At 45.3% G+C, this 9,513-nt stretch overlaps 1 protein-coding gene across 5 annotated transcripts in view; it reads left to right on the top strand.

The window, feature by feature from the left end:
- Positions 1 to 9,513, top strand: part of Pms1 (PMS1 homolog 1, mismatch repair system component) — an 80,588-nt gene that overhangs the window by 5,172 nt on the left and 65,903 nt on the right. For all 5 annotated transcript variants that reach the window (XM_050159263.1, XM_050159264.1, XM_050159262.1 and 2 more), the window contains exon 2: positions 8,179 to 8,330. In XM_050159263.1, the coding sequence (XP_050015220.1) occupies positions 8,199 to 8,330 (132 nt within the window). In that variant the 5' untranslated portion in view covers positions 8,179 to 8,198. The remainder of the gene's footprint in view (positions 1 to 8,178; positions 8,331 to 9,513) is intronic.

The raw sequence follows: 9,513 nt of genomic DNA, 5'->3' as shown, positions 1-9,513 counted from the left end.
TGGGGGATGATGTGGAGACCAGGAGATACACTGGGCTGGGGGATGATGTGGGTACCAGGAGATACACTGGACTGGGGGGATGATGTGGGTACCAGGAGGTATACTAGGCTGGGGGATGATGTGGGTACCAGGTGGTACACTGGACTGTGGGATGGTGTGGAGTCTAGGAGTGTAATATTAAACATACAGCTGGAGGGAGTTGAGACTCTCAATTTGTTAGGAGAGCAGGCACTTAGTAGTAAAATTATTCTTAGCGTCCCTGCATTAACCATGGACTGGTTACCAGCCTTAAAGTACTGTAATTTCTCTCTCTCTCTTTTTTTTTCTTCCTTTTTCTTTTTTTGCATTCGGAGCTACATACTGTGTGATTCCTTACAGCCGAAAGGTTGGGTAGTTTAGGATAAGGTTTCGACGAGCGTCTTCTGCGCGATGCAAGCCCAGTGCTTAAAGAGTGTGGGAGAGATGGGGGTCATTCCAGTGGGTGATCAGAAAAGGATTGCTGTGAGGAAGCTGGGTAGTGGGGGTACAGATAGATTCTGCTAACAAAGGAAAATGGAAGTTCCTGACGGACCGTGGGGACCACCAGGAGAGACCCCACAGCGAAGGCTAAGCGGCAAGTCTGAGGGAGACAAAGTGATAAGTACGGTCTGTTTTACAGACTCTACCTGAGGCGGCAGTGACGATTCCTGTTAGAGATGCGTTCTTGGGAAGAGCAAGGTCACGTGACCGTACAGATGTAGGTTGGGGTATTGAGTTATCTAAGAACAGGGGAGAAATGCGGGGGAATGCTCACATTCCTGGGAAGAAGGTCAGAGTTATCAGAGACAGATAGATAGAAATATCTGTGGTCACTCACTGGGGATACAGCAATGGCGTCTCAGCGCTTGCGTGCCATACAAAAGACCCAAGTTTCACCCTAAATACCGACACAAAAAGCAGCATAGGGTCCCAAGGAAAGGATGTATTCCTTCAGAGATCCTTACTGAACAGAGGAGAGTTCTTTTTTTTTTTTTTTTTGGTTTTTCGAGACAGGGTTTCTCTGTGGTTTTGGAGCCTGTCCTGGAACTAACTCTTGTAGACCAGGCTAGTCTCGAACTCACAGAGATCCGCCTGCCTCTGCCTCCCGAGTGCTGGGATTAAAGGCGTGCGCCACCACCGCCCGGCAACAGAGGAGAGTTCTGCAAAGGTGGCTGTAGCTTTAAGGGGCTTGGCAATGCTTTAGAAATGATTTGGCGATAGGAGTTTGTAACAGCAAAGCTACAGGACTTCCTCAAGCTTGGCCACACAGCCAAGGAGCGAATGGTTGCAGTGAGAGGGCTAGGGGAAGGTACTTGGCTACTGTTTGCTTTCCAGGCCAGTGGGCTTGTTGGGAGGCTGGACAGACAAAGGGAGGTGAAAGGGGGTTGGTGGTGTCGGTCTCAGCTGTCAGAACACAGGATCCTACACCGGGAAGGGGCTCAGCGACGGGAGCTTCTCACCGCTCTGGAGGCTGGCAGGTCTGAGATCCAGGCAGATGCTGTAGCTTCCGAGAGTCACAGAGGGCACCTCCTGACTGTGTCACTGGGTGCAGAGGAGCCAAGCAGCTTCGTGGGCTCCCTCAAAGAGCACTCGTGTTGCCGTCCTGAGGCCTTCATCCTCATGATTTGTTGTGTCCCAGAGGGCCCTACTTGTGTTACTCATTTCCAGAGGACACAGGAGTGGACCGGACACAGGTGTGTGTGACCTGATACTGCGGAGCGGACAAGGCAGGAGAGAATCACTGTGTGGAACCGCTGGGCACCATGGGATGGCGGCCAGGTGCTGTGACTTGTCACGATCTCTGTAAACTTGTATTAGAAGAGCTGGGGTAAAAGTAGGGATTGGGGAAAAAATATCATTTTGTAACATTGTAGAGAATAAGAGAGGTTCTGGACACTTGAAGGACAGGATTGTCTGTTAGCCATTTCAAGTGCTCATAGCTCTCCATGGGGCTGTTGGCTGTCATATTGTCCAGTGTGTAAGGCCGGAGACAGAAGACACTTTCTATCTGTGATAGGTAGCATTAATTTGTGCGAATGTCATGATAATAGAGGTTTAGTGTTCTCTCAAAGCGAGAAAGTTCGGAGGCCCTGGAGACTTCCAAACAATTGTTAAGAGATAGGTATAGGTAACCTACTTCCCTTCAGACGGTTTACCCTGAAACTCAATAAAATTATTGTTAGTAGTAGAAAAGAATTCCCACTCTGCTTCTACATTATGATCCCACACTGGAACATGGTACGTTTTCAGTCTGTCCTGATGGTAAGGCTTAGGAGTCCCACTCCTTGGGAGGTGGAGATAGGAGAAAGGCAAATTCAGGTCTTGCCCCGTACTAGAGTGAGTTCCAGACTAGCCGTGGCAACTTCGTGGGACCTTGTCTTAGAAAGAAAAAGGGCGTGTGTAAAGCCCTGGGTTCAGTCTCCGCAACCACAGAAGAATAATTGCATTGTAGGCCTTACCATTTAGATGACTTTTGACTCCCTGCCACGGGATCTTGCTGTTAAGCCCAGATTTCATCTTCCGCAGCCTTCCAAGCTTAGGACTGTAGATGGCTGTGTATGTCCCACTACGCCTCCTGCTTTTCATCTTTGCGAACACACAAAGTAATTGATTTCACTGTGGCGCCCCCATCCTCGTCTGTCCTCTCCCATATCTCTCCATGCCTGTTTTGATAGCTGCTTCATCAGTTGATCCTTGCAGCAAACCACTGAGTCATTGTCTCCATTTTTATAGGTGATAACTTTTTTGCAGAGGAATTTGAGTTTGCTTCAATAGTAAAGATCCTAAGACCTAGGTTTTGGGATTTGGTCTGTTTCTCTACTGTGCCGATCAGCTTTGCCTTCTAGATGTAATAGCAAAAAATACTTGTGACTTGTAAGAACCCAGGAAGTTAGCCCCTTCCTAGTTCACGGCTAAAATCCTTGTATACTTGTTACAATGCCTGCCCCTCCTGCTTGCTGTAGCTTTTTACATGATAGGTGGGTTTACATGGCCTGAGAAAGAACCCTTAGCTGATCTTTGGGTTTCGTGCTTCGTGTTATCGTTTTGTTTAAAATTAACTTCTATAGGCTCAGTTCATCAAGTGAACATGTACTTAGTTGTGTGGAGTTACTTAGAGTTTTTTTTTTCTCAGTTCTCCCCCAGCCCTCAGAAAAAACCAAAACTTTACTTTCTAGAAAAATTACATGTTGTTAAGGTAACCGTTATTGTCCCAAAATATTTTCTGAAGCTAGGCATAAATGAAAGCAGATATAAAGCTTCCTCCTTGTCGTATGTACGCTTGTAATTCTAACACTCAGAAGGTACAAATAAGAGAATCTCTGCCCTTTAGACGCTAGCCTGGTCTGCCCCATGAATTCCAAGCTGGCGGGGCTACATACCCGCAACAGCGGAAGCCTTCCAGTATGTCTTCTAAGTGATAGAATTTTCATTTTAAATTTTGGGAATTTTTTTTTTTTTTTGCTGTTGTTGTTGTTGCTGCTCTTGTTTCTGTTTTGAACAGAGAGTTTTGTCTGCATGTTGGTTCATCCTATGAAGGACCTGTAGCCTGCACAGAGGTTCTTCACAACATGCTTAGAGACCTGTCTTAGGCCTAGTGATGCAGAAGTAATTAGGCACGTCTCTCGGGCCTGACTAATTTGTATTAAAAGCTGCTCAAGGTCTTGACAGCCAATTCGAAAGAGCCCAGGGGTCTAGAAAGGCATTCTGGAGTGTCACAGCCTTTGCGCGTCTAAGGAGGCACCAGGGAAGCTGCGAGATCCACACCCTAAGGTGCGGGCAAAGTGCGGTCAAGGCCAGCCAGGCACGTGACTTGCTGCGTTTATTGTAGCAGTGCTTAGCATTCTTCAACTATTGGCAGCCAAGTGGTGACTTCTTTAAAGAGGTTTTTAAAATTCACCTGTCCCCGTGGTTCCACTGTCCTGTGTGACTCAGTGATCTGATGTTTGGACCAGGATATTTAAGGAACTATATTTGCGGTAAAAATTTCTGCCTAACTTTTGAGAAGTAATTCACTCAATCATTCTGTTTTTATCCCTCCTTATTACCTAAAAAAAAAAAAAAAAATCTTCCAAGATCAATGGTCCGCACTTGCAGAGTTGAGGCCAAGGAAGCTGTAAAGACACAAATGAGTCTGAATAAACAGAGTGCCCTGAAGTGACTGCAGTGGGAAGTGGATCAGCCTGGGGTTGAGGTCTTGAAGGCCTTTGGGCAAGCTAGGCCCCCTAGTGATTCACTTTTAGAAAGTCCTGTGTACGTTCTTAGTTATTTCTGGTTTTCTGTCCTTTAAGGGAAGGTCAACATAAGCAACTCTGAACTTGAGAATGTTTACATTTATTTTACATATCTTAAATGATGATAAAATCATGAATGTGTTCACTGCCTCCTTTTGACACGCAATTCCTGTTTGAAGAGCTCAGAACAGGGTCTGGGTGCTGAGTTGGGGGGGCGCTGAGTGAAGGCAGAAGAATGAATGAGAAATGGAGCTCCTCACGACTGTGGCTAAGTGGAGGGAATACTTCGATTCGAGCTGGTGACTCCTGCAGGTGGTTGGGATTCAGCAGGAAGGAAACCAGAATTGTTCACGTTGGTTATACTGAAACCCGTGGACCGAGAAATAGAAAAACAGCCGTTTTTCTCCCACTTGCGCTATTTGTAGATTTTTCTGTCTTGTTTATTTAAGCTTGCCCGAAAATAATGGATTTATTGCGTCGTTTTCGCCAGACATGTCCTACATTGTTTTAGTTCTTCCTCCTAGCTAGTCTCAAGTCCCAGCTCTGACTCATCTTCTGTCTCCCTTCCGCCCTCCTGCGCTCACGACAGTGTGTTCACCTCTTCCGTGTCCCTTCTTTCCCTTCCCCAGGCCGGAGCTGCGGCTCCGAGGTTAACAGCACTTGCTGCTCTTGCAGAGGATCTGGGTTCAGATTCCAGCACCTTTATGGTGGCGAGACGACCCGTGTGAGGTAGTTAGTCGTTTTTATTGATGACTCCTGCCATCAAGAGTGGGCTGGCGTCAGCCTCTTGATGCCCAAGTTCAGGGGTACAGCGCTTTAAAAGGCAAGCACAAAGGCCACCACCAGCTGGGGAACAAGTGTTCAAATGCTTGCGACTGTGGGGACATTCAGTTTATTTTCTTTTTCGAGACGGGGTTTCTCTGCGTAACCCTAATTGTCCTGAAGCTCTCTCTGTAGCCCAGGCTGGCCTCAAACTCAGAGACCCGCCTTCCTCTGCCTCCCTGGGATTAAAGGTGTGTCCCAGCTCCCACTCTGTGGGGGACATTCTTATTCAAACCACCACGGTCAGTTTTCGCAGTCTTGTCACGTGACCTTTTACTTTCTAACTTCATAGATTAGAGTCTTCTCTTTGTTTTATTTTTTTAGATGAACAACTCTTACTTTGCGCATTGACTTTTCTGGTCTTTTATTAGCTGTTGCCCTGGTCCTTATTTGCTCTAATTCCTTTGGGTTTGCTTTGTTTTCAGTTGAGGTGCAGCCTTTGCTATTACTGAAGATCTCTCTCCTGTTTTCATGTAACTTCCTTTTGAAAATTGTTTTATTTATTTACTTATTTATGTTTTTAAACTGAGAGATTTTTTAATTTATTTATTTTTATTTTATGTGTATTAGCATTAGTGTTTTGTCTGCATGTATGTCTGTGTGAGGATGTCACATCCCCTGGAACTGGAGTTACAGACAGCTGTGAGCTGCCATGTGGGTGCTGGTAATTGAACCCAGGTCCTCTGGAAGAGTAGCCAGTGCTCATAAGCGCTGAGCCATCTCTCCAGCCCCCCAAAATTGTTCTGTGACTTGTTTCATTTTATTGTAGAAAATTAAAAAAAAAATCCTCTCTGCTTTCTGGTCGTTCTAGAATGTACCATTCAGTTTCCAAGTACTGTCCAACTTTTTTAGTTCTAGTTGCTGTAAATTTCTAGTTTTCTTCCATTGTTGTCTGATAAGACAGCAATTTATTTGGTTCTTTAAATCTCAGTTTGTGGCTGACAGTGTTGTCTATTTCAGCAAAGGTTCCACAGGCTGGTGAGAGTGTGTTCTCTGTGTCTGTTGGATAGAATATTTGTGTACAGCGATGAACCATTAGATGTGTAGTATAGTTTAACTATCAAGTTTCTTGATTTTTAAATTTCAATGATTTGTCTAAGCAGCGCTATAAAGAAAGGGCTCCGTACGCCTTGTGGGTCTGAGCTCTCGTAGGCGTGCCCGCCACGCTGTCTTTCCATGGTGTTAATTCTGGGAATAAATCTCTTGCTCAAAAGGACAGTCGGCCGCAGGGTCCCCTGTGGACCTCAAACCCCAGCCCTTTCAGTGTGGTCCTCTGGAGGAGTGCTGTTGCTTTTATATCTAGTTTGTTTCTGTGTTATGATTTGTGCACCTCTTGGTTTTGAATGCCTCCGGGGTGTCGTGGAGGGGCTTGGGTGAGCCTGCTACCTTCCGCTCCCCTGTGTGAGTAGCAGTGTGTGACTGCTGCCCCTTGGCTGGCATTACATTACCTCTCAGCGGTGCCCGTCTTCTCCTCTGCCCTGGGAACGCTGCTCTGTCATTAGCTGTGTGACCTCCCAAAGCTTTTCTCCTTCTCTCTCTGCTGATAAAGTCTGTCTTGCCTTAATCGCTTAAATCTTTAATCACTTAAATATCTTTTTTATTTTTATTGTTTTATCACTTCGTCAGCTTGTTCTCACCACTTCCTCCTTTCCTTCTCTCTCTCTCCAACTCCTTCCGTGTCTGCTCCTTTCTCTTCTTTCTCCGGTGCTTCTGCGTCACTGGCACGGAGGGAGCTTCCAGTCTGCCGTCTTACCTCAAAGTCTTCTGGGTTTTTTTTTTTTTTTGTTTTCTCTTTTCTTTATTTTGATTTTTTTAAATTAATTTATTTATTAAAGATTTCTGTCTCTTCCCCACCGCTGCCTCCCCTTTCCCTCCCCCACCCCCAATCAAGTCCCCCTCCCTCGTCAGCCCAAAAAGCAATCAGGGTTCTCTGCCCTGTGGGAAGTCCAAGGACCACCCACCTCCATCCAGGTCTAGTAAGGTGAGCATCCACGAAACTGCCTAGGCTCCCACGAAACCAATAGGTCCAGTAGAATCAAAAACCCGTTGCCATTGTTCTTGAGGTCTCAGTAGTCCTCCTTGTCCGCTATGTTCAGCGAGACCAGTTTTGACCCAGGCTTTTTCAGACCCAGGCCAGCTGGCCTTGGTGAGTTCCTGATAGAACATCCCCATTGTCTCAGTGTATGGGTGCACCCCTCGCGGTCCTGAGTTCCTTGCTTGTGCTCTCTCTCCTTCTGCTCCTGATTTGGACCTTGAGATTTCAGTCCGGTGCTCCAATGTGGGTCTCTGTCTCTGTCTCCTTTCATCGCCTGATGAAGTTTAATATTCAGGAGGATGCCTATATGATTTTCTTTGGGTTCTCCTTCTTATTTAGCTTCTCTAAGAACCCGAATTATAGGTTCAATGTCCTTTATTTATGGCTAGAAACCAAATATGAGTGAGAACATCCCATGTTCCTCTTTTTGGGTCTGGCTTACCTCACTCAGGATGGTGTTTTCTATTTCCATCCATTTGCCTGCAAACTTCAAGAAGTCCTTGTTTTTTACTGCTGAGTAGTACTCTAATATGTATATATTCCATACTTTCTTCATCCATTCTTCAATTGAAGGGCATCTAGGTTGTTTCCAGGTTCTGGCTATTACAAACAATGCTGCTATAAACATAGTAGAGCATATACTTTTGTTGTGTGATAAGGCCTCTCTTGGGTATATTCCCAAGAGTGGTATTGCTGGGTCCATGGGTAGGTTGATCTCTTCTGGGTATTTTTAGAGCTGTTTGAGTTGTTGTGTAGCTGTGAGAGGTAACTAATTAAGTATGTTTTTGGACTTCTTGTATCAAGGTCTTGACCCAGTGTCTTGATAACTGAATGAACGTAGTTCCTCCTGCATTCCTCAGTAATCTTCCAAAATGGAGATGGCAGTGTTACCTGCTTCTAAGGATATTAGTAGGAAGTTTATTGTCTCACACTGTGTGAGCTTACGGTCAAGTTTTGCATACATAATTCCTCAGCACAGGTACGCTCCTAAGGTATCGCCTGTTGTTATCATCTGGTCTATACATCAAAAATGTTCACAATTTCTCTTTACGCCTTGTGATTCTGTTCCAGCTACTCTGCTGAGCGCGAGGATGAAGCAGTTGCCTGCGGCGACAGTTCGCCTCCTGTCCAGTTCCCAGATAATCACATCAGTGGTCAGCGTTGTGAAAGAACTCATCGAAAACTCCTTGGATGCTGGAGCCACCAGCATCGACGTGAAACTGGTGAGTGCCATGCCTTTACAGCTAATGGACCCGACAGGTTTTCCTGAGAGATTGTTGCTGTTCTTTTAATCCCAGGTGTTGGGAGTTTAGAATACAGTTTAAAGAGTAGATTGTAATTTAAACCAAGATTATAGTAATGCTAAAAGAAATCACAGGATAAACTTAAGCCAGATAGGGGTTGTTCACCAAAACAATCAAATGTCTGTTTTCTTTTAACTTGTGTCCTTGGTTGTTTGTATGACTTAAACCCTGCCTCTGAACACACAGTACATGCCTGCAGTGTGAGGCTTCCGGGACATGCCTATAACACCTCACCGTGAGTTCAGACTGTTGTATGTGGTGAATTATTCTTACTTTACATGCTAGGGTTCCTGTTCTTATAGACACATACGCATTCAATTATGAAAGCAAAGACTAGATATTTTCTTGCTCTCATTCATCAGCATGTAAGTCTCTTTTATTCCAAATTATTGTATTGTGTTAGGATGTTAGGTTTTTGAATTTGCTATATTAGTTAGTGACCGAACTTTCATAAAACAGTTACTTCTTGAACTTTGGGTTGGGATTAGCGTAGCCTGCCTCACAGTCTCTGCAGTAGCCTCTCTTAGACACCTTTCTCTGGCTGTGAAGTGACTCCGTAAACGAGGGAACTTAAAAGAGAAAGCATTGAGTGTGGGTTTCCAGTTTCAGAGGGCGGCTGAGAGCATGCAGCAGGCAGGCACGGCACTAGAGCTGTAGCCCAGAGCCTACATCCTTATCCTCCAGCAGGAGTCAGAGAGGCCACCCTCTGAGACACACCTCCTCCAAGGCCACATTTCCTAGTTCTTCTCCAAATAGGCCCCACCTACTAGTGAGACTAAGCATTCAAATATATGAGCCTATGAGGGTCATTCCTATTCAGACCGCCATATTCCCCCCTCTGGTCCTGCATTTGTCAGGGTTCTCTAGAATGTATAGAATGACTCTCTCTACATATGTGTGTGTGATGAATCCCTCTCTCTGTATGTATGTATGTATGTATGTATGTATGTATGTATGTATAGGCTTCCAGCAGAAGGTGTGACCAAGATTAAATGTGTGTCTTCCCGCCTCAAGATCTTCCCTTAAGATCCAGATCACAAGTGTGCCCTCCGTTTCTGGATTATCGTTCATCCAGATACAGTCAGGTTGACAACCAAGAATA

The sequence above is a fragment of the Alexandromys fortis genome, unplaced genomic scaffold (genome assembly GCF_014885135.2).
Source record: "Alexandromys fortis isolate MF-2015 unplaced genomic scaffold, M_Fortis_MF-2015_v1.1 scaffold_65, whole genome shotgun sequence".
Classification (NCBI taxonomy): Eukaryota; Metazoa; Chordata; class Mammalia; order Rodentia; family Cricetidae; genus Alexandromys; species Alexandromys fortis.
Note: the sequence above shows the minus strand (reverse complement) of the source record. Positions and strands in the feature narration are given on the sequence as shown.